The 25,072-nt window shown below is 42.5% G+C and overlaps 1 protein-coding gene across 1 annotated transcript in view; it reads right to left on the bottom strand.

The window, feature by feature from the left end:
• The window catches only part of SRRM3 (serine/arginine repetitive matrix 3), a 70,202-nt gene extending 49,083 nt beyond the window's left edge, over nucleotides 1-21,119 (bottom strand). Inside the window, exons 1-2 of the mRNA XM_088152560.1 lie at nucleotides 20,896-21,119; nucleotides 5,759-5,860 (exon numbers count right to left, since the gene is read on the bottom strand). Coding sequence (XP_088008686.1) covers nucleotides 5,759-5,860; nucleotides 20,896-21,119 — 326 coding nt within the window. The remainder of the gene's footprint in view (nucleotides 1-5,758; nucleotides 5,861-20,895) is intronic.
• Between the last annotated feature and the right edge of the window lie 3,953 nt (nucleotides 21,120-25,072).

Here is a 25,072-nt window from a genome sequence, read left to right as displayed (position 1 = left end):
CCAGTCTTTAGTATCTGGAGAAAGACTGAAGAGGAAGCAGACAATTCATGTGGTCATAGTATTTCTTATTAAAGTGAAATGTATTATATTGCTATATTTATGTTGCTATAACTCATTCTAAATTGGCATGTATAAATTAGCATATATGTATAAATCAGCATACACTATACTTATGCAAAGACCAGCATTGCCCAAAGACCTCCTGTGTCAGCATGCAGTTGCCCAGGGCTCTCTGCTATCATGTCACAATTACACCCAGCTTGACCCATTGTTCTTTCTAGCTGATACCAAACCCTGACAGTAGAGATAGCATAGAAAAAAGGGGCTGCTGCTGAGCTGGTAAGAGGAGGATGAAAAGGCTGGAGTTTTAAAGAAAACTCTTATGGGAAGAAGAAGGAGAAATGGAAGTCTAATGGTTAGCAGACCAATATAAATTCTAGGACAGCCTTTTCAGGACCGCCCAGGGAAGACTCTTGAGTGGGGAGAAGATCCACTGAAGGAAGGAGAACATTGTCATAGGACAAATCTACCCAAGACAGATAGCTTGTGGGAAGCCAGGAGAGAGGAAGAGAGACTTATGTCCTGCCAACCTGAGAGAAAGAATGGCAGCCGGAGTAATTAACCCCCTTGCTTATCTCTAAGTGATTGATTGACTGAGTATGTGCCATCAGGCGGTTTTCGACTCCTAGAGACCACATAGATAGATTTTCTCCATGATGATCTATGACAATCTATCCTACTTATCTCTAAGTAGGAAGCAGGGAAGGAATGTAAGAGGAGAAAATTTCTCATTTAGCTAAACTTTTAGACTCATACACATAACAAGAACAATTCTAAAGGAGAAAGTTTTACTTTGTTAGTAGGAAAGTAATTTAGCTTAGAAATTTTTGGCATGCATCAGTCAAGTCTGACCTTGCATTATGGATTTATTGGCACTTCTTGGATATTTCAGAATTTGCTTGCTTAGCTAAGTTGTTGTAATGAATGTTGCTTGAAACTGAACCTTACTTTGCTTTGCTATATTAATAAAAAAAGAGAGAGAGAAATCACAAAATATGACTTGGGTGCTATATCTTGGATCAATCCCACAAATTATCAAAGCCCTTATGACATCTCTATAACCATTATTCATAAACCAGATGATGTTTTAAATCTGAGAATCTGGCCTTAGCTTTCCAAATTATTTCTTCCTTGGATTAGGTAGCATGGGAAGAGGAATCCCTTTAAATTTATTTATTTATTTATTTATTTATTTATTTATTTATTAAAATTTAACCCATGTTTTGTCAGTAAGAACGAATCCCTTAGTGAGAGCTATCTATCTTTACAATTCAAAAAGCATTGAATCAGAGTGTAAGCAATGCCCCCTCACCAACAAAAATCCATCATGGACAAGAGAAAAATCACTATAATAACATTTGGAAATGTCATTCCCTCTGCCTTGGTCCCTCCTTTTTCAGAAAAAGCATATAATCACAATATCGTGGCTGACAATTGCTTTTTGGAGGTGGAACTCACCAGCTTTCCCTTAGAAAGAAATCAGAAGGGGGAAATTGCAGCAAGGGCAGTACAACCCAGCAGATACCGGCTGGGAGACATTAATCTCTGCTGTTCAAGAAGCTTAACCCGATTATAAGACAAGTGAATAATTGGCTGTTTTAAAGGAAATGAACCCCAGGATGTTTGGGAGAGAGATATTAGTGGACTGGAGAAATAGAAAAGAGAACATAGCTTTTGGATGGGTAAAAAGCCTATTCATAGTTTTCTCCATGGATAAAAGTGAAAGTATCCTCTGAGTCAAGTTTGTCCCTTGGTAAGTTCATGGACATATCCATGCAGCCTTCTGGTACAGACTTCCGTTTCTACAGTGATTGGAGAGTAAATAGAGGGTTAATTGTTACGTACAGCGCTCATGAGCTTCAGTTCATGATTGTCTCATATACAGAGGACTGAAAAGGGGGGTGCATCCTCCATGCGTGCCCTTTTTTTGCAATAATTTATGGGCAAGAGAAGATTGAAACACAATACAAATGTTCTTCAGTTGAGAGAAAAGATTAAATTCATTGCTCTCGCTTGGATCTGGCTTTGTGGTACTGCCATATATCCATATTGGATAGGTTGTGAGCTACAGCATCATAAAGCAGGCTGTACATCCTTCTAGTTCTTTCACAAGATCAGCCAAAAGAAGAATATTGTGTTGGATCACGCCAAAGGCCTAACTGATCCAGCACTCCATTCCAGTAGGGTTCTAGCAGATGCTAAGAGGAAAACCACAGGGAAGACATCATTCCAATAGCATTGTCTTCTTCAGCAACAGGTATTGAGAGGCAGAGTATCAGGATCCCATGTAGTTCTCTTATCTCATTCTCAGGCCGTAGCTTTTATTTATTTATTTATTTCAACTTATATGGCTGCCTATCTCATCATGATGACTCTGGGCAGCTAACAACTATTAAAAAACTACACTGTATAATAAACACTACAACAATAAATACATAATTGGCAGCCAAGATAAAACCATAAACACCCATCAACATAACTATCTTGTGAGCACTGCCACATGTTCCAATCCCCATGCCCAGTTACACAGCCATGTTTTTAAGGCCTTAATGAAAGGCCAGTAGGGATGGGGCTAATCTAATCTCTGGGGGGATGATGTTCCAAAGAGCAGGTGCCACAACAGAAAAGGCTCATAAGGAACAGTCATAACTGCCTATGCCACTGCATTTTGAACCAGCAGCAACTTCTGGATGCTCTTCAAGGATGGACCCATGTCAACTTCATTGCAGTTGTCCATTCAGTAGTTGTCTAAAACATGACTGAGCATGAGTAAAGATTCTTGGTCCAGGAATGGGCACAACTGGTGTTCAACGCAAGCTGTGCAAAACCCCTCCTAGCCACAATTGCCACCTGTTCCACAAACAGCAGTCACAAGTCCAGGAGGACTCTCAAACTGCATACCAATGCTTTTTAAGGTAGCACCACCCCATCCAGAGCAAGAGATGGAAGCTCTCCAGAACTGGGGAGTCCTAAAACCCAGAGCCACTCGGTCTTGCTAGGTTTGAGCTGAAGCCTGTTTTTTCCCATCCAGACCCCCACAGCCTCCAGACACCAAGAGAGAACCTCCACGGTATCATTTGGGTGGCCAGGAGATATAAAGTTGAGTATCATCAGCATGCTGATGATACCTCACCTCTTGTCGCCAGATGACCTCACCCAGAGGCTTCATGTAGATGTTAAACAGGAGTGGAGGGAGTGCTGAGGCCTTTGGGACCTTGTAAATCATGGGCTGCAGACTAGACCTCTCCTCCCATCAGCACTGACTGGAACTGGCCCTCGAGGAAGGAAGAGAACCAGCACAACATAATGCCACCCACTCCTGATCCCCAAAGCTGATCCAGAAGGATACTGTGATCAATGTTAATGAAAGCTGCCAAGAGCTCAAGAAGGAAACAGGATTTATTTATTTATTTATGACCACCCCTATCCCGCTTCTACCAGAGGTCATCTACAAGTACCCAGCCATTGGTGGGAGAACAACGTATCCTTAATTCTCATCTGCAAAATAATGGAGAATACGATGTTGTAATGCTGTGATGGAATGGACTTATGAAGGCCATGCTCAGGGAAATAAGCGTGTTCTTAGCCCCCAACAGGAGCGTGGGAAGTTCAAGAAGATGAGGCTGGCACCTCCCTAAGGAATTCACGGTGTTGTGGCTGGCTGGCTTGGGAACTAGGGTTCAGTCTGGTGAGATTTCTGTCTTGAGGTTGAAGCTAATAAACGCAACAGAACTGTATTGCACTGTCTCTTGGAGTTCTTTGGGCTGAACCTGACATCAATCTCACCAGACTGAATCCTAGTTCCCAAGCCAGCCAGGCACAACATCATGAATTCCTTAGGGAGGTGCCAGCCTCATCTTCTTGAACTTCCCACACTCCTAAGAACATGCTTATCTCCCTGAACCTGGCCTTCATAAGTCCATTCCATCACATATGCAGAACATAGGAGGTGGCATGATTTGCCTTAAAATACATGATGGTATTGTATATATATAAAATAGAAGAAATGGGGCAGGTAGGAAGAAGAGGGGGTTTTGAAGCACTTCAGTTTTCAATCTCCAAATGAACTCCTTTAGCTGCTTTTCACCTGATAGGACAAACTTTTGGAACTTGGTTGAAATGAAACTTTTGGGGGTGTCAGTGGAGCTTGAGAAGCAAAGGCAATCTGCTCTCAATAACCCATCATCTGGGTTTAAACAGTGCGCTTAACCTTGCAGTACTTTGACCCATAAACTAACCAAACAGGCTGGGTTCTCACATCACATTAACCTACCAAACAAACCGAACCAAGGCCAGCACTAACTAACCTTTGTGGTGCAAATGCAAACACGTTATGCAGATGCTGCCAGCAGATCCTTAGCTAACCTAGTTAATCATATTATGTAAACATAGCTAGCCCACCCCTATTTGAAAACAGGGGAAGTTCACGATGCCTGCAGCAAGCTCATGATTATGAGCAAAGCAGATGGAGGTTGCTAAAAAAAGAAATTGATCTAACCTTGGAAACTAAAGCTTAAGACTCCTTTTGTATCTTTTGACTCCACTCTGTTCATGTTGCCTGCTTTTCTCCTTTCCTTCCTCAGCGCCGTGGCTAATTTATCTCTGTTGCCCCCAATGGCCAGCCCTAATGAAGCCTTCATATTAATCAGGGACTCAGTGACTATTCCTGTGCTGAAAATCCTCCTGATTTCTCTCTTGGCCTCCCTGGTGGCTACCCTGGTTGATGGGCTGTACAGTCACATGCAATTCACTTGCTTGGCACTGAGTAACAATCCCTGTTAGTTCAGGAGAAGCAACAAGCCTTAATGATGAAGAGGGTTGAGCAGGGAAGCAGAACCACCATCTTCCTCATCCCTTAGGAAAGCACCCAGAAACTCCAGAGATGCGGAGGAGAAGACTATGGTACTGTTTAAAGCAAGTTGCTTCCTCCTTTTTCTATGTTGGTGGCTTCCTGATAGCAGGCAGGAAACAGATTGGTTAACCAACCAATGACAGCAGGGATGGTCTGCCATTTGACAGAAGAAGACTTCTTTGGTTGGGATGATGGAAGCCCCCATCTTTAGCCTGAATTAGCCCTTGGCAAAATCTATCCACACTGTTGGAAGGGTACTTTGGACATACAGAAACCAAGAGCTAGCTCAACAGAGAGAAATCTCTTTGCAGGCTTACCCAGCCAATAACCTTTTCTAGTGACCATGATGAATATTGAACTGAATGAATGCTCAGTCAAGTACATGCATTTGAATGCACCAGTGCGTGGAAATACAACAACATACGAGGGTGGACTAAAACAATGATGTACCAAAGACCAGGAGAAGATCAAAGTACAACTGCTGGATACAAGACATGAATTTCCATGATCAAGAACTGGCCAAGAACAGCTAGACCCCTCCCTTAATAGTCTTCTAGACTGTAACAATATTCCATGACAAGATTGATGAAAACCAGCCAGGCAGAGTCAACACTTTTAGGTTACAAAGGAGACAAAAAAGAGCTGTGCATGTCTATCTCTGTGTGTGAATGCTGGATAGAGAATCCAGCTCATCCTTCTTGCTGGCTTGCTAAGTTTCTACATGCAAGGATTTGGGGGCAATTAGACTCTTCTGAGTCTGCTCCGCAGAGCTGGAGAAAGTGAAACCAAATTGATGTGATTGCATTGTTCAGCATTCTGCTTGCATAGCAACCTCTCCATACTCACATATGCCGTCCATGTTGGTCTTCGCGGGTGAGGACACCCTCCTTCTCCATCAGCATCTGCCGGAAGGTGCCAACTTTCTGCCGGATATCCTCTTCGGAATACCTGTCATTCCAGAGGAAGGAAGGAAGGGAGGGAGGGAGGGAGGAGAAGAGAGGGAGGAAGACAGGAAGCACATCAGCAATGTTCAGGGTTTGCCCTCCTACAGATATCCATCTTTCCTTTATTAATGGAACCTCCTCCAAATCACAATCAGGAGATCAAAAAGCAAAGCCAAACTTAAGACTACCGTGCCCCACAACCAGTCAATGGGGCTCATTGCAATAAAACCACTTTCATTTGCTTCCAGAACATCCACAAAGTGGCCCGTAGGCATTTCAGGGGGAAGGATATTCTGCTGAGTGGGGGCTACCCCCGAGAAGCATTGGGGAACAATTGTAACTAATTTTTGTACCTTTTTGGTAAGAGGAAAAAGTCCTTGGTCTCTCCCATTTAAAGGATGAAACACTCAAGAGAATCCTGAGCCAAATGGCCAGCGGACTAAAGCAGGTTCCAACGTGCCAAAATCAGACCTCTTCCATGATGCCACAAGAGGTGAAGTGAATTTGTTATGGACCTCTAAGATCATTGCACATTTCAGATAGACTATTCCTGCTCAGAAATGCTTATGCAGCTATCAGTTCTAGGCCACAACTATTATGCAAGAGTCCCGAGGGCTCAAGGGAAGTGAATCCAAGGTAAGGACAAAAATCAAATTGTCCATCTGACAGGTTTAAAGTTATTCAGAATATAATTCTAGGCATATCTATTCAGGACCAAGTCCTATTGTATTAAGTGTTTAGACTGCAGGTTAGCACACTAAGGAAATTGCATATATTGCTCCCTTAATTTATTAATGGTGTTTAATTCCAAAAAGGAGCTCTAGCATTTGCCTCCTTAGAAAGGACGGCCATGGGGATGTCAAACAAGGGAAGATGGCAGCCTCAACCATCTTGACTTTTTTGACACCACCTTTCCCCCACAGACACCCCTGCTAAGGATGCTGAGCATCTAGGGCTGCTGGTTTCCTTTGACATCTCCTTCTATCTGCCCACATTACTTCAGTAACAATACTGTCCTAGGATGGCTTGCTGGAGCTGTGGTGCCCACACAAAACTGCACTAACAGCCCCATTCTGGTTGGTCTGCTGGAGCATCCCATCCTTGATGCTGTAAGGGGCTGAGCAGCTTCGTCTGCCTTTGGTCTCCATAGCAGAGCCCCTGGGATTCAGCTGTGCACATAAAAAGTCCAGGGATTAGGCTATCAATAATTCTTATTCATCTAACTTCAAAGAGGATAAAGCAACACATTTGGGAGTTTCATAGTGACTCAACAACGTGGAACAGACCTCACAGACATCCAGGAAATGAGGAAGGCATAGATACTAAAAGAACTGGAATGCACTTTCACACAAATTGGAAAGCGGGCAGTATTTCAAATTACAGCTTTGCCTTTGGAATGGTGTTTGCATAGAGAAACTGTTGTGTTACATAAACAGCTCCGGTCAAATAAAACTTACTGTTATTGAGGCAGAGGTGTCACCTATATTCCCGACAACCAGTCTGGAGATAGTCCACCCGCAATCTTCTCAACATCAACTGCTGCTACCCAATATACTCGCTGGCCACCATTCCAATATTCCCAGCAACTTCCCACCAGCCTGTCCTTTGATCACCCCCTCATCCCCCCAATCTTCCTACTGCCCCCTCCATCTTCAGTGATATATTTTACAGCAACTGTGAATGAATGAATGAATGAATGAATGAATGAATGAATGAATGAAATCAGCTGTAAATCAGAAATTCCCTCATTCAAAACTTCATCTTTCTCCTATTTTCTGATGCCAGTATCTACCTGGCAAATCACTGACTGTCTTCACACTTTACCCTCAGCCTTAATGTGCTTTGTTTAGCTTTAGCTCAGTGTGATGTTATTCAACAAATCCCATTTAAATTAAACCAGGACTTAAAGCAATGTATGAAGCCAGCCACTGACCTGATTTCTGTGTGCATCTATGCTTCAGAATGTCCATGGGACAGCGGTTCTTAAACTGGGGGAATTACCCCCAAGGGGATAATCTGGGCATATCCTAGGGGTAGTGGAACAATTTGGCATTGCTTGTTTGTGAGTCAAGGATCCTGTTTGAGACTGCTGCTGCTGCTGCTAAGATGCTTGTGTAAAATAATGGAGTCTGGGATGTTTATGAGGTTAATGACATCGTTTGAGACTGGGAAAAGAGGAAATTGGGTCAAACAGTTTAAGAACCACTGCCCTAGAAGTTAAATCCCAAATATGAAGTGGTTTACTTCTCTATCCATTATCTCTATAAGATAGGTGTTGTGTGTGTTTCTACTGCTTTGTTGAATTTTTATTACTGATGTATTTGAGGGGTTGTTTTCAGTGTGGCTAGGTACCCACAGTTGCTTAGCAAGTGGGAAGCCATAGACATTGAATAAATGAAAATAAACAAATATCCTGCATGAACAATTAAAGGTATGGCATAAACACTAAATTCCATGCAGCATCTTTCCCCACAAATGAATTAAAGAGCTTTTTACTCTTGAGTTGGCAGAAGGCATTAAATCTGATGTTCCCCTTAACAGTCCCTATCTTGCTTCGATTGTTCCTTTTCCCAATCATGGCAAGTCACCTGATTTCTCTCCATGGTAAAGGCTAACAACATTTAACAGATTTTATATTGTAGACTGTGAGGCTGTTGTTGGACGTTGCTGGAGTAAGTGGAAAATGCTACTTTTATACCATCACAGCTCATATCCCAGGGTTTCTCAACCTTGGCAACTGTAAGACGTGTGGACTACAACTCCCAGAATTCCCCAGCCAGCCATGCTGGCTGGAGAATTCTGGGAGCTGAAATCCACACGTCTTACAGTTGCTAAGGTTGAGAAACATCGTCATAACTGTTTAAGGTTATCTCATTCTGAGGACTGAGAACAAGATAAAGGCTATGTCAAAGGGGAAAATAGGAATGATTGCAGAATTATTTGGGCGTGTAAATAATTAACTGTAAGATGTTTTTGCTCTGCTATTGTATCAAGATAAAGAGTCAACCCTCTCTTTAGCCAAGACAGGAGAAATGAAAGGAGATGGAAGACAATATCCCCACATTGCATTTAACCTGGTCTGATGAAGATCTAGCAGCTGTTTTTGTACACTCCACTGCTTACTTTGGTTAGTGTAAACCTTAGTTAACTTTGTTGTGACTTAGCATGTTGAGTGAAGCCAACTCAGATTATTATTTAATTGTATGATGTAGTGTGTGAACCCAGAAAATAGCTTAATTCAGAAACCAAGTTAATTATATTATGTGAATCCAGTGTATAATTCTATGAAATTTTGGAGTCTATCTTCCCAGAATAGAACATGCAGGCACTGCACTTAATATTTGGTGTTGGGTGTGTGTGGTGGGGTGAAGACCATAGTAGGGTGAATGATGAAGCAAATGTAAGCCATGGTTAACCCATGTTTGCAGAGAAAAAGACAGATTTGGGTGTTTTGAGAGTGTAATTCTTGCCTTTGCATCCTTTGCATCTTTTCTGAATTGTAGAAATTTCCTGGATCTTTTTGTGCTTCTTATCAAAGACCCGTCACATGGCCTAGCCCTAATACCAACTTTGTCTATCAGGGAGCTTTGCTTACATGTGCACCACATGTATGTGCAAGTGTGTGACAAGTCCTTTTGACTGGCAATGAAGGCAAGCTTTCTTTATACGTGCTCACAGGCACTCGCATATTTATTTGCTTCCTCTTCTGCCTTCCAGAAGAAGAAACAGACCCGTCCAAATGACTGGTTTGATTTGGATTTGATTTCAGTGCCTCCAAACTCCAAACCAACTCTAGGTGGCTCACAATATTAAATATACATATATTTACATACATACATACAAATTCAATCAGGTAAATAAAAATACAGTTAAGGAAATAAGGTAGAAAACGATGCTTCAGATATCCTACCAACTGAGAAATGGAGGAATCAAACTGATTCCAAAGCAGGCAGCTTGTTTCTGCTATTAAGATGGAAGCAAAAAGCTTGTGTGGGCTTTTGCGGATGGCTCAGCTGCCATCAAAACCCCGATGAATATTTCATGGCTTCCTCGCACGCTTGGCTTTTCAATAATAGAACAGTTGACTTTGTGTTGGCGTTCAGATATACAGAAGGGACTGTCAGCTCTTCCCCACCTCTGTCGCCAGCCCTCCGTCTGCCTTGCATCTTTTTATTGTGGGTGACCCTTTTCTTCTCTTCATGGAACAGGGTGTAGAAATGCGCAAAGCAACTCCCCTTCTTTTTCCACATAGTTCTCACTCCCCACAGGCAGGTGAGACACATCTGCCGAACCAGATGTAAGGGATCATTGCCGTGGAGATGATTATGATGATGATAATACTGGATGCATTATAGTTCCTATTTTTCTCTATATAAAACTATATGGCTCTCTCTGTTTTTCACATTTTTATATATTGTATTTTGATCTGTCTCTGGCAGGGATGCTAGTTTTAATTCCTCTGCTATACTCCTTCGGTTTATCACTTTATGGCAAGGGGAGCAGTGTGCTTTGGGTAGCCTTGCAGATGTCACTGGGTTCCAGCTTCCTTCACCACTGCCCAGCTGGCAAGACCTGATGCTAATTGGAATTAAAATCTTTGGAGAATCACACATTGCACAGCCCTCCTCATTTGGGCTATATTTTGCTTATTATAGAGATTTAATTTGTAAAGGAATACAGAGTTGATCTTGGGGAAAGGGAAAGAATGGGGTGGGGTGTCTTGCAGAAGAAATTACTCAGTCTGGAGAAAGAGGGAAGAGTGAAAAAGAGACTCAACATAACACTACCTTGATATTGTTTAGTATAAGATGGGACAGAGGGAAACTTGGATAGGCTTTATCCTACCCTACTGCAGTAAAGAACATTCCTGCTATGCCTGTTTCTTGGCCTGGCCTACCTCAAAAAGGCTAACAATATCAACAAGTTTTTCTTGCATTTTTTCTATGTTAGCATGTTTTTTCTATGTTAGCTGTGAGGATTATTAATTATAGGTCAATTAGTACCTCACAGAAACAAATAAGCTGGGTGTCCTATGGCCCTGGGAGGAACAGAGTTCAATAGAAATAACAGTGCTATTCCCTGGAGCAGTGGTTCTCAGTCTTAGCAATTTTGAGAAGCGTGTACTTCATGATGGCTAGGGAATTCTGGGAATTGAAGTCCACATATCTTAAAGTTGCTGAGACTGAGAAACACTGCCCTGGAGGTTTTCTGAAACTTATTCCTGAGGTTGATAGCATTGGGTTATAAGCACAGCCTCCTCCAAATAGATTCTGCCCATCCTGTGCAATTGCTGAGGGAGGGGATACTCGCAGTCCCAGCTACTTGAGAAGGGAGAGGGTTGTAAACCAAAGGTACCCCTCCTTTCTGGTTAGGGTTAGGGTTAGTCCAAAGGCAGGACTAGAACTCACAGTCTCCCGGTTTTGAGCCTGGTGCCTTAACCACACTTAATTTTATGCTCATAAACCACCTGGAACCTTGAGAGATGGTGATGTATCAATCAATGCAATGAACAAACATTTTCTGTTATGTTGCATTTTTATAGAATCATAGAATTGGAAGGTGTCATTTATGTCCTCTCATCCAATCCTTTGCCTAAGGAATTATTCTTATTGCTTCTGTTAGCAGTTCCAGGAGCCCTTTTCAGCTTAAAACAGATGGATGTTTCAGAGAAATAAAGACATCCCTGCTCCTGAACACAGGGATTTAATTCCTATCTATTAATGGAAGGAAGGAAGGAGGGAAGGAGGGAAGGAGGGAAGGAGGGAAGGAAGGAGGGAAGGAGATTCCTGACGCTCCCTGCCAGCTTCCCACAAGCAAAGTCAATGGGGAAGCCGGCAGCAAGTTGTAAGTCACTCACACTTCCGCTGCTTTTTTGCACTTGGTCATTCTGTTTCTCTGTTTAGGTAAGGAAATATCTCTGAAATGATGACCCAAAGGGTCATGGGTTGTCTAGAAGGTTTCTGTAAATTACATCTCACCATATTGTTTCTGGGAAAGACACTCTTTGTCTGACTCCTCTGATGAGACCTGTCCAGTACGATTGAACCTCTGGCATAGTTCTCATCCTCCTGGGCCCAGGCTCAGGCCCCTCTTATCTGACTGTTGACTTGATAGCGGTTCTTCCTCCTGTCCTTCAAGGCCATTCTCTATTCCCTCTACACTTATTAAATTCATTAAAAATGAGGGTGGGAAATTCCTTTTACCATTTCGAAGATTCTCTATTTACTTCAGTGTTTTTCCACCGTGGTAACTTCAAGCAGGCTGGCTGGGAAATTCTGGGAGTTGAAGTCCACACATCTTAAAGTTGCCAAGGTTGAAAAACACTGATTTACCCCATACATTAAAGACAGCTTCCTGATATCTATGCTGTTCTTTCTTCCTTGATCTCAGCCCAGCTGCGCGGGGCTTGATAACCGGTTACAGAGCATTTAGCAATGTAACAACTCTATCACCATAAAATATTTTCTATATAAGTTCCAAAGGGAACAGCTTTCTCCTGTTGCCTTCCTTCAGCCCCTAGTACACTGAAGTATCATCACTAATAACCATTGAGAGGTGCAACCTTGATGAATCTGTTCTCTTGGCTTATTTCTCTCTTTCAGGATGATTTTGATGACAGAGTGGGAGAGAAAAAAATCCATTATTCACAGCACATTACCAGAATAAATAGCAGCTTTGGCTTCCATGGGTCTTCCTTCCCTGTGATTACCCCATCTATCCCCACTGCCACCATGCCAGTTCTCTGAAGTAGCTCATGGGGAAGATACCCACAACATGAAAACTATCTCGCAGGTTTGAGATATTACAAGAGGATTGTCAGATGAAAGGGAACTGGTGAGGCAAAGAGGAGAGAGAAAAAAGGCAAGAAATAACTGGCTCATTAAATCATTGTCTTTGAAATATACATCAAAATTCAGCAGCTCAATGGTGGGGGGGGGGGAGAGAAAGTGGCTACAAACCAAGATATACAACCTATGAATTCCTAAGCTTCATAACAGGTGAGTGTTTTGAACTAGCCTGGTTTTTAAAGTTGGTGTGGACAGTGGTGTAGAGTGTAAGGAAGATGACTTTGATGGTGATGTCAGCTCTGTTGTCTGGGCAAAAGGGGCTGAAACATTTTTAAAGTCCAGAACAATAAGATAACATTCAGAAACTGCTCAGGCAGACACCTCTTCAATTCACTGGAGTATAAGAAGAGGGAGAAAGTATAACACAATCAGACTTGCAAGATTCTGTTACTATAGCCAAATCCAATAAAAGTAGTTTTAGCTTTTTTTTTTTGTATGCAGTTGATTTCCTGATCTGGCCTACCTTGTGGGGCTGACCTCTGGCATCAGGACCTGGATTTAGATTTTTCATCTGCCAGGTATAGATGAAACTTGTAAAAAGGGGTGGGGCATTGCATGATCACAGCATCGTCTAGACCATTTTGACCCCTCCTCAACATTCCTAAATTTCCCCACAGCTGCTGGGAAAATGTAGTAGCTATTTTGTTCTTTAGCACTAAACGTTGTTGGTGACAAACCAAAGTCAGCTTGCACACCTTTAGGTGGTGTTCAATTGCAGAACTGGCAGCAGGGATAAAAATGGAGGGGACAACAAAAGAGTAGGCTGCCTTCCCCAGCCAAGTACAAAGACACAGAAGAAGACTGTGACCCCTTTTGGGCTAGAAGGCCTTCCTCATGTCTTAGTCTCCTGTTTGGATTACTGTAAGGGGCTCTACATGGGGCTGCCCTTGAAGAGTATTCAGAAGAAGCAGCTGGTCCAGAATGCAACAGCATGGGCAGATTTTGGTATCTCTCGCTATGCCCATGTAACACCCTGCTCTGTGAGTTGCACAGGCTCACAGTAGGCTTCTGGGTGCAGTTCACGGTGCTAATTGTCACCTATAAAGCCCTCCCAGGCATAGGGCCAGGCTACTTGTGGGACTGCCTCTCTCCCATTGTTTCTGCCAACCCCACCAGATTTAGCAGAGAGGACATGCTCCGAGTCCCTTCTATTAAACAATGTCACCTTGTTAGACCCAGGAGTCATGTCTTCTCAGTGGCAGCACCTGCTCTGCGGAACCAGGTGATCCAGATAGCCTTGAAGCTATTAGCCTTTCTAAGGCTCTGAAGACCTGGCTGTTTCCTCAGGCATTTGGGCCAGGAGGCTTGCAAGCTCTGTTGTTGATGCGATGTTACAATTGGAATGGATTATTTACTTTGAGTGTCATGGGCTATTGTTTGTAATTGGTAGGTTTTTAATCTTTGTACACCTCCCAGAGTCACTGACATGAGATGGGTGGCCATATACATGATGTAAACTCCATAATCTCACAACACATGGACAGATTCAACCATAGTTTCAATTGGGAAATGTGAGTATCCTAGACCAAGCTAAATCCAAAAACACTAGGGAATTCCTGGAAACTTGGCATTCAGACAAATCGGCCATCAATAGACACATAGAGATAAACCACATTTACACACCATTCAGAGACAATAAAAAAAGCTAAGAAAGAAACAAAAAGACCAGAACACATCCTCTCCAGCAGCCAAGGAGAAAATCACACCCCCACCAACACTGGCAGAGGAAGCTATGGCATATAAACAGGGAGCAAACCCCACCACACTCACTAACACTGATGATGTTACCTAGTTGGGTAATGAAATGTCTGCAAGAAAACAACCCAGCTCAGACAGCCCCAAGGACTCCATATACATTATTTAAATAAATAATTAAACGAATATTCCAGGGTGTTACTTTCCTAGATACAGTTTTGTGTGGCAAGCTGCTGTTGTATTCTCTTGCATGTGCTCGGCTGTGGTGTGTTTCTGCACACTGATGTGCTTATCTGTGAATGGCCCCTCCATCTCAGCGTATGAAGGCAGCGGAAATGGACACAACTGCCATTATCACATCTGCCAAAGGAGGACATTTTCCATCTCTGCTGTTGCTAGGCAAAATGCCAAGTCTGTTTTCTTGAAGAATGCCATAACTATGGCAACAGTTCTTACACCTTTGCCTATTGAGGCTATAATATAAGCAGTGCTGAGCGTTAGGACAAATTTCCTCACTGTCAAGAAGCAAGATCAAGCAGAGCGATGCCAGTGTGCCAACACTATGTGGCAGGAGAGGTTAGCCAGAAAACAATTGCCTTCTTTTCCTCCTGAACTAAAGAGCTGATTCTGAATCAAGCAGAACTCTTCCCTCATCACTGGCCTTTGCTGCTGAGATCAGCAGTGTTTTCAGTCCTGGTCACCATTGCATGTCCTCCTCAAAACTGCCCCAAGTTTTCTTGCTTTTAATTTTGTTTTTTAATTTAAATTGTATTTTTAATGGTCTATATGTAATTTTGTTTTATTATGTATGCTACCCAGAGTCACTATGTGAGATGGGCGGCTATACAAATGTGATAAAATAAATTCTAAATAAATAAATACAGTTTGTTTTGAGTTTTGGTGTAAGAATGCAGACACTTAGTGAGAGCTCATGTGAAATTGTAGTGTCCTCCCATGAGATCTCAAAAAGATGTGGGGGGTCTCATGAGTGATCTAGTAAGATGTCTCCATTTTGTGGAAGACCACCACAATCTTACACAAACAGAAATCTTGCAAGATTTACATTTTAAGAAAATAATTTAACTGTGGTGAGGAGTGGGGGTTAACAGTGTTGACAGGAGCAAAAAGGCTACAGTGGAGCTAACTCTCACATCTACTGTACTTTATTGTCTGATGCGTCTCTTCCTGGGTAGAATCCAATCCATTATCTTTCCCCTGCTGATATCAGCCTCAGATCAGCCTAGGAGAGCTTTGCTACTGTCTAGGAGAACTTGCTACTCTGTTCTCCAGAGCTTCAGTCAGAAAAGGTTAAGAACCCAGAACCTTTCGCATACAAATCTTGGGCAGCTGTTATTGAGCTATAGGCCACATTCCCAGGTTTCTAGATTCTATAGTGATCCTGCCTCTGGCTTCATTAGTTACCCAAGATTTTTAAAATCAGAATTGGACCTCCTGAAGACAGCTTCCTGGAACACTGCCACATGCTGAGCCCGGGTCATCAAGCACCTCTCCAAAATTTCAGATATGGTTTCTACTAGACCTATCTGGGGAAGCCTGGGATTGGATCCCACACCATGTGCATAGCAAGCAACAATTCACTACCCTGAACTATGCCCATTTTACGGTCAGATATCTTCTACCCCAAAGCTTGTTGTCTTCTGCCTGCAGTCTTCTGAGCACCATTTCAATCATTCTTCTGTCTGCAATCTTCTGAGCACCATGAGTGGACTTCAACTCTCAGAATTCCCCAGCCAGCATGGGGAATTCTGGGAGTTGAAGTCCACATGTCTTAATGTTCCCAAGTTTGAAAAACTCTAATTTAAAGGGATCCCTCAAATAACTCACGAATTCATCTCTCCAGATCCAGGAGAACAAGTTGCCATTCAGCTTCTCTCCAGTGGCTTAATTAGCATTACAACTCCTGAGTGAGGCCTGGCCTGTGTGGGGGATCTGCTTGCATAACAGAAAGCTTAAGAGAGTGGAACCAATGTGTAGAAACTACATCGGGAGTAGGCAATTGGTGCCTTCCAGATGTGACTTGCATGACAGTTCCCATAACCCTGACTATTTGGTATAATAGGCAGGATTTATATACAATACTTCCATTGCTCTATTACAATACTCACCCATGCTTCCATTTTAATCACACCTTTTACTGCATAGGGCTCCTTGAATGACTTCTATACAGTCAAGGATAGGTAAGGGTGGAACAGTCCCAGTCTAAACTTTACCATTTAAAAGCCATAATGTGAAAGGATAAAGGGATGTGTTGGGTTGGGAAGAAGAAAAAAGAACTTCAGGCACCATTTCTTAAAGTTAAAATGTTAAAGTTAACATTTAAGGTCTGCTAGTAATTCCAATGGGAAAAAACTCCATCTGATCATGAAATAAAATGATTTCAATGATCAGATGGAATTTTTTCCCTGGAATTACCAGGAGATCCATTTTAACAGAGATTCCAACTGTCTTCTTCCATGTTAAAGCTCCCGTTCTTGACTTTTAGCAGTAGGATCTGAATAAGAAAGCAGAAGGGGCTTTCTTCTAGGCAAAGAAAACTCTCCTCAGCCTGAAATCTATAGCCAATCTAGTAGACTGTGATTAGTCCAGCCTCAGGTGGAGCTCTGCTGTCTTCCACTTTGCAATCAGCCCAAAACCTACACTGGTAGGATGTGGTTAGTGAGCACAGTGACTAATCCAGCTCAGATGGAGCCCTCTAGAGACAGACCTGTGAGATTAAAAACAACCAACAGTCACCCATTGGATGGTGAAAGATCTTGCTGAAAGAGGTAAATATTTGCCATTGCACATTATTCATACCAACAATGTACTTGGTGACAGGATGTCAAGAGATTGTGCCATATGGGAGGCAACAGATGGCCACTGTTCTTATTAGCCCCTTTATGTTTTATTTATTTATTTGCAGATGGAGCTGGTTGGGAAAAAAAAACCTGGTAGGACAGCTCTGAATCATAAACAAGGAAGAGAATCTGTGACGCTCAGTAGGAAGTAGACACAGAGCATTACCAATTAAATAAACTATGCCTGATTCTTGGATGTGAGCATATTCATCAGGGGAGTCCTCCAGAGTCCTTTAATGCTTTGGGATGTCATCTGATTAATTCTAAACTGCTCTGATCATGATCTTCTGTATGCCCTGTTGAAAATAGGCCATTTGTCAGAGCATCCAAGAGGAGTTTACAGGAGGAGACTAATATGCAGCTGTAACTTTACATTTTTGACACAACTGGAAGTAATCTGTAGGCATGATCACCCTATCCAAAGAGATGGTATGCCAAATATCAGCCATATAGATGCAGGGATTTTATGCAAAAGAATATAGAAGAAAAATTTGCTTGCATTCCTACTGTTTGTGAGTGATGTGTAGGACAATGACATACAGTGTAGGGGTATATCCAGGAAAAAAATCTGCAGCATTTCAGACAGACAGATGCAAGGAGCATCCTTAACTTTTGTTAAGTGGGTATTTGCATCACAATTTCTACCCAGGGAACATTGTAGAGGTGCCACTAAATAAATAATCTGTAGAATTTCACACAGACCATTAGGGAGAAGGAATTATGGAATCAGGAGTGTAAGGGGGGGGGGTGTCAAAAAAGGCTATCCTGCTTTTCCAAAGTCACTTCCATAGAGTGTCCCAAGCAAAACCATTGCCTGCACAGTTCTGATATTGTAAGAACAGACACATCACAGCATCTGAGTATCTTTTCCAAGGTCTTCATTGCTGCCCTACCAGGGTCACCCTGTGGCATATTACTTGGCTACTGGCTCCTTTACTGTTAATAGCTGATCCGCTACTTCAATATTTTTATTGTCGGTTCTAAGGGAGGTTGTACCCGTTGTCATAGTTTGTTCTTCTTTCTCTTTAAGCTTAGTCCCATTTTTTCATGGTGCTTCTTCACTTTCATTAGGAGAGCGTTCTGATCATTTGCATTTTCACTTATCAGAGTACTTTCATCCAAAGTATTTCCAGTCATCTCTGTATTTTGGATTTTCCCCATGTACCAACTTACCCCCCCCCCCAATTATATTGGTGGACAAAAAAATTATGAAAAAAAACACATTGACATTGACTGAGGAGGGGGGGATCTGCAACTGAATGTTCTGTCCACAGGCTTCTTGGAGTCTTAAAAAAATGCAGGATACATTTAAGCATCACATATATTAACATTATTTTATTCCATCAATTCTTTTGCACTTTGTATTTAAAGAAAATCTGTGTGTTTTCATACACAGCTTTGCCTAAGATGCACAGTCATGCACATGACTTATCCAAGGTTTTACTTCAGGTACCATCAGGATGTTTTTCGCTTTCAGTAATATACTCTGATTATTTATTCATGCTTCTTCCTCATATATTGTTTCATACAACGTGGGGGATGAAGAATAAAGAATGCTAGCAGATGTGTACATGTCAGCCCTCCCAGGCAAACCAGACAGGAAACATGACAATAGTTCTACTTTATTGTAAGGCTACATCATCAGAATCTTGCAAGTCTGAAAGTACAAATCTCCCACCCTCCCTATTTACTGCCTGAGTAGTTAGGGCAGGTCTTTCCTGAGTTTTTTTTCTGGCCATTACTCTGTTGCGGACTCCCTTCTGTTTTATCTGATTGTTCCCTAGGTGGCATCTCTTCCCCCCATCTTCCAAAGTCACCCTTACATTCCATCACAGTACATTATTGCCATTTGGGCCATGATGAATTTTGCATTTTGCATTGTCCACCAAGCAATTAACCTCAGTGAGGGAATCCTGGATAAGTATTGACAGTGATAGTGTCATATCTAGATACAAAGGATCTGTTCTACTAGGCTGATGACTCCCAATGAATGCCTAAACTGTTGAAAAATCCTGCTCAGTTAGTTGATTAGTTAGGAACCTCTAATCGAATATATGTCCCTTTGGGTATATATTTTTCCTACTATGCTGTCTTTCTGCGGAGAGCAATAGAAGACAGACCCTCCCTTGGGCTTCTGCCAATGACAAGGAAGTGAATCTGACAGGCTTGACCTATTAAGGCCGTTGCTGCTGCTGGCTAAATCTGAGTCACAAACCAGCTGGCTGAGTTAGAAGCAGCTGCTTCCCTTTATGAGGACAGAAAAACGTACGTCACACCCTCCCAGTGTCCTTCTGCTCCCCAGCATGGAAATCCCTGTGACGCATCGCTCCCTTTGTGCACCAGGAGTGAAAACAGAAAAGCGAAGCACAGTTGAAATTGAAGATAGCGCTGCCTGGAGATCTCTCTTTCCAACATTGAGAGCAAACAATCCTCTTTTCCACTAACTGGATTTTCTTCTCAAAGATGCAGGAGACCCATCACTCAAGCAGAAGATGCCCTGCAGCAAATGTGAACTACACAGATTCATGTTCAGGTTGATTTAACCTGAATAGGGGACTATGCAAGTCTGTGGTAGACTAGTGGATACATCATAATACTTGAAATTTCGTGTGATGAGAAGAGGAACTGCATTTTTTACTACTCTCTTGCAGGGAAAAAAATTAGCTCTCAGTGTATAGAAAACTAGCATCTCAGCTAAGATGCTTTTCCTTCACGTACTAGTTTTCACATGGATGGATTAGTTGTGTGGGTGCACTTGCAATACAATTACCTTAGATGATTTGGGAAGATTGTTTTTTAAATACCATTCTTTTAACTGTTACAATATCTATAAATCTGGGTATGCATCTTCATTCTACAGTTGTTTGAACTTTAGAGTTTTCATGTCAATCCTTATTGCTTATCAAAATATTCTCTGCAAAATCTGTGGCTGGTTCATGTACCCTGCTAAAGCATAATATGACTTCTTTGGTTTGGGCTTTGTGTGGTGTGAACCCAGCTATTGTGGCTTATAAACCATAGTTTATGAATGCACCAAATGTGGCTTATTCAATACACAATGGTTATTGTGTTATTGTTATCGTTACATTATGCTTTGATGTGGTGTATAAGCTTAGTTGTGTAAGTGTGGCAGGATCAGAAGCAAGAAGGGACAGAAGTTGAGATGGGGAAAGGGCAGAACATCCAAAGGAAATTCAGTCAGTAGATCTCTCCTAGGGACAGTTCTTCTGCATGGCGTGCTGCTCTTTTCTCGTATGAACAATATGAGCGTATGACAGCCTGTTCTAGCAAGGCCACAAGCAAACAACCAGAAACAAGGCCAGACTATTGCCAAAACAAGAGGTAGATGGAAACCATTACATCATGTGAGCAGGAGGAGGCATGGGAATTTGATCCTTGATTTCACTATAAATAGGACTTGCATTTAATGCACAGCAATTACTGGAATCCTTTCACAATAGCGTCATTACTTTCTCTGCAATAAATCTACTTACTAGAAGCTCTTGAACCTGTTTATACGTTTCCAGTCCAGTTTATCATGAGAAGCCTGACAGGGTAGATCTCTCAGAAACAATGGGGTAGCTACTGTGGGAACCTGGGCACTAGGTCAGACAAACCCTCACTCAACTCTCACTCACCCTTGCTCTTCCATCATCTCCTGCAGCTCCATGCACTTCAGCTCCACCCGCCGTTTCCTCTCATGGTCCAGGATTTCTCGGTGTGCCTTCTTCACCAAGCCAGTTTCTACCAGCCGCACTTCATCTTCTGGCTTGTGCCAAGTGCCTGAAGCACTGGGCTGGGGGAAGCCATTGGATGCCTCCTGTGGTGAAGGCATCTTGGTGCCGTTGTTATAGACAGACATGTAAGCTGGGTGGTCTTTGGTACAGGCTGGAGACTAGGAAGAGAGGAAAAGCACACATTTACTACTTCATCCTGGAGGAAAAAGACCTCTCTCAACAACTTACAGTTTACTTAAAATTAACATCAGTGGGACAGATAATTTCACTGGGATCACGCTCTGGATGTATTCACACAACACACTTGATTGATGAATTACTGATGACTAAATTCATTTCTGAATATGAAAAATACATTGAATCTTGAACTAAACATGATAGTTTTGCACAATATGCTAAGCCACAAACAAACAACCCAAGTGTAGTATGTAGACTCAACTACAATCTTTAACTGACCTGGTTAAGTGGGTTGAATACTTTTAAGGTCCAAAAGAGAGGCAATAATGCAGTATAGGTGGGATTGTTTCATACATTTGGGCAGAGCCAAGATTTCACTATTCTCCCTGGCTTTGAGAGTTCTTTCCTTCTTCCTCTGACCTATTAAATCTATTTTATTTTGCTGCCTGAAAATGTGAGGAAACAGTCCATTTTCAGTAATCATGCCAGCCAAACATTTTGGCAAACATCTCTGGAGATGACAAACAAAACAAAATAAAACAAAATGTTGTCTTTTTCTATTTTTATTTTTGTGTGTGTGTGCCTTCAAGTCAATGTTGACTCCTGGCGACTGCCTGGACAAATCCTCTGCAGTTTTCTTGGCAAGATTTCCCTTTCCTTCTTCTTTCTAGGGCTGAGAGAGAGGGACTGGCCCAAGGTCACCCAGCCAGCTTTGTGGCTAAGGGGGACTAGAACTCGCAGTCTCCTGGTTTCTAGCCTCATGTCTTAACCACTACACCAAACTGGGTCTCTGCATGGAACATGGATTGTTTTAAAGGGAACAGGTAACTGCTTCTTCAGAAGGTTGGGAACTGTTGCAGACTAAGCACTTTTGCCATTTCTCATTAGGAGCATAGAATGCTCCTACTCAATCTAAGGACAATTCTTCACTCTTCCATACTCCTCCCAGAAGTCTCTGAAGTCTACTTCAGACAGTCACTCAACCTCTAGTCACTTCACAATTGGATTACTGCAATGCGCTCCACAGAGGGCTGCCCTTGAAGACCATCCAGAAGCTACAGCTGGCATGGGCAGGGATGAGGTCACCATGTTAGGTTCATGTGATCCTATTGCTTCATGAGCTGCACTGGGTGCCAGTTGGCTTCTGGGTGCAAATGAAGGTGCTGTTTATCACCTTTAAAGCCTTTCATGGCATAGGGGCTGGCTACCTGAGGGACTACTTATTGTCTGTGCTCATCCAATCTGGTCCATCAGGGTGGGTGCACCCCAGGTCCTGTCATTTAAAGAATGTCATCTTGTGGGACCCAGGAAGTGTACTCATTCTGTTGTAATTCCTGCCCTCTGGAATGATCTCCCCTCAGATGTCCATATGGCTCCCACCCTTACATTATTCAGGAAACCATTGAAGACCTGGTTGTCCACCCAGGACTTGGAGATATGGGGACTGTGGAGCCCCCTTTTGTTTTGCTTTGCTTAGTTTTGTCTTATTTTGGTTTGAACTCTTTTGTGGTAGTTTGCTCTTCTGGTCCATTTTTTTTACACTCATGTACACACACATACACATACACTTAGGAGTTGAGTGGCTTATAAATTAAACAAACTTCAGGAATTCCAGTCTGGATTGCAGCGGGTTGGCAACAGGGCAAGCTGGTGTTTGGCCCACCACCAGAGCGGATTGGAAGCTTCTCTGCTTCTTGGCCTTCCCATCTATGCAAGGCAGGCCTCACTGGCTGGCTGCTGTGTGGATGATCTGCCCAGGCCTGGCTTTTCCTTTTAGGGATTGTTCTCTTCTCACTAGTCCCTGGGCCTTTTCTTTTCTTTCTTAGATGTTTGCACTTGTGGATGCTTTCACAGACAACCCTTCCCACATGTTCTCTGACACTAACACAGGCCCTTTCTTTTTTCTTTTTTCACCTTCCTGTAGCATCATAGCTCTGAGGCTTCATTAATCAAAGCAAAACAAGTTGTCCTTCCATTCCTGTGTCCTTCTATAGATCCATGGAAACTTGGTAGCAATGAAAAACTGAGAGTTCAGCTTCACAGAAGCAAAGTAGCAACAGTCCTACCTTGCAACGTAAAGGTATTTAGATATAGGGAAGGGAAGGGAAACTTTGAAGAACTTAGGCTGGGGGTGGGAAAGCAAAGGGAACATGCTTCACCCAGCCTGGGCAGAAATCAAAAGGGAGATGTAAGGGTTGAATGGTGCACGAGCTTCTAGGGTTGACTGACTTAAGGTCATTGACTTAACAGGTCATCCCTGGGTCAACTGAAAGATTATTTAAAAATCTGCAACTGCCGACCAGCAGAGAACTGAGCAGCCCACTAGCCCAGGGTGAAATGGCTGCACGGGGCAGTGACCAAGGGGAGGAGGAACGCCAGGCACTGCAGCCCATCAGAGCTGGGGCTGCTACTAGAATGGAACACAGCCCTGGAGACCATCTGCTCAGAAGGGCTTAAGACCCCTTGGGTCAGAAAACAGCAGTTTTGGGTTGCAGCTGGAAAACACCCTGGCAATGAGCTGGGAGGTGGTGGAGGACAATGTCATCTTTTCCTGCACTCAGGAAGTGGTGAGTGGCCCATACTGGTGATGGCCCAGCAGAAAATTCAGATCTGCCTTAAGTCAACATTTCCTACACTTATTGGCAAAGGTGTTCCAGGGCTTCAGAGATAGGTCTTCCCGAGGCCAGGCCTGCAAAGGATGGGAATGGACTCTGGAAGTGTGTCATTCAATTCTGGTGCTCTGCCACTGAGTCAAAGGTTCCCTTATATTAATATCTATCCCCTCTGGATGACATTTCTCAACTAAAACATTGTTGGGCAGATGTGTGAATTCAGTGGCACTGAGTGTTCAGCTTCTCATGGCTTTCTGTCCACAAAGGGGCAGTGGGGTGTAGCTAGAGAATTAAGGATTGACTCTGTGTTGCCTCCCCTTCTGCCTTTCTTCCAAGGCGCGCACACACGCACACGCACACCAAGCACATGCTCTTGGACTCTCTTTCTGATAGGATGTAATTAGCTAGATACTAGGTGTCGCTTTTCCCTAGAATGCATTTCCTATAAATAAATATTGTATCTGTTATAGTGATAACATCTGCTTCACTAATAATTATTCAGGTAAAATTCTTGCTCTCAGGAACATGCACAAGCACACTCAGAATGCTTCGTCCTAAAAAAAAAAAAGAAAACAATGGAAGAAAAGAAAATCAAGGACCCATAAAATTAGAGAGCTAAGAAATGGCCATGACAATCAATAAATTAAAACATCTTCAAATGTACATGGTAGTAAGGTAAAAAAAAAGCATCTGAAAATCATTTGTTATTGAAACATTAAGTGGTTCTTGAGAGCCCACTTAAACAGAGGATCTGCTTAAGGAACACATGCTACATTTTGAATGCCACCATGGAAAAGGTCCTGTCTCTCACAAATTTACCATATGGGAATTAAAAAAAAAAAGGGGCTCCCAATGCTACATTCAACATTTGGGGAGCTTGATATCAGAGTGATTCATGTCTTATTTTGCTCTCAAGCCATTAAGACTGCTTTTCCCAACCTGATATCCTCCGGTATGTTACCCTTTAATCCTTATGCTGGCTGGGAGATTATGGAATCTCAAATCTAACACATGAAAAACACCAGGTTAAGGAAGGCTGAACTGGCGGCTTTAATGTTTAAGCACAGCACTGTAATCCTATGTACCAACAGATATCCAGTACTAAAAGAATTGATCTGAATTGATCCTTGATACTGACACTGAGAAATATATCCAACAAATGAAACTGGGATAAATTGCCTGAGCCAAATCAGAGTGTCTGAATTTCAGAGTCTAAATCTGATTTCATTGTGGAGAATAAAACTGAATGGGGGAAGAGAGAGCAGAGTGAGATCTTATTGATTAGAATA

The sequence above is a fragment of the Python bivittatus genome, unplaced genomic scaffold, assembly GCF_059951505.1.
Source record: "Python bivittatus isolate LINGU-HERP-01145 unplaced genomic scaffold, Pbiv_v1 ctg000690_np1212, whole genome shotgun sequence".
NCBI classification, from domain to species: domain Eukaryota; kingdom Metazoa; phylum Chordata; class Lepidosauria; order Squamata; family Pythonidae; genus Python; species Python bivittatus.
The sequence above is the reverse complement of the archived record's forward strand: the minus strand, read 5'-3'. Positions and strand labels throughout refer to the sequence as shown.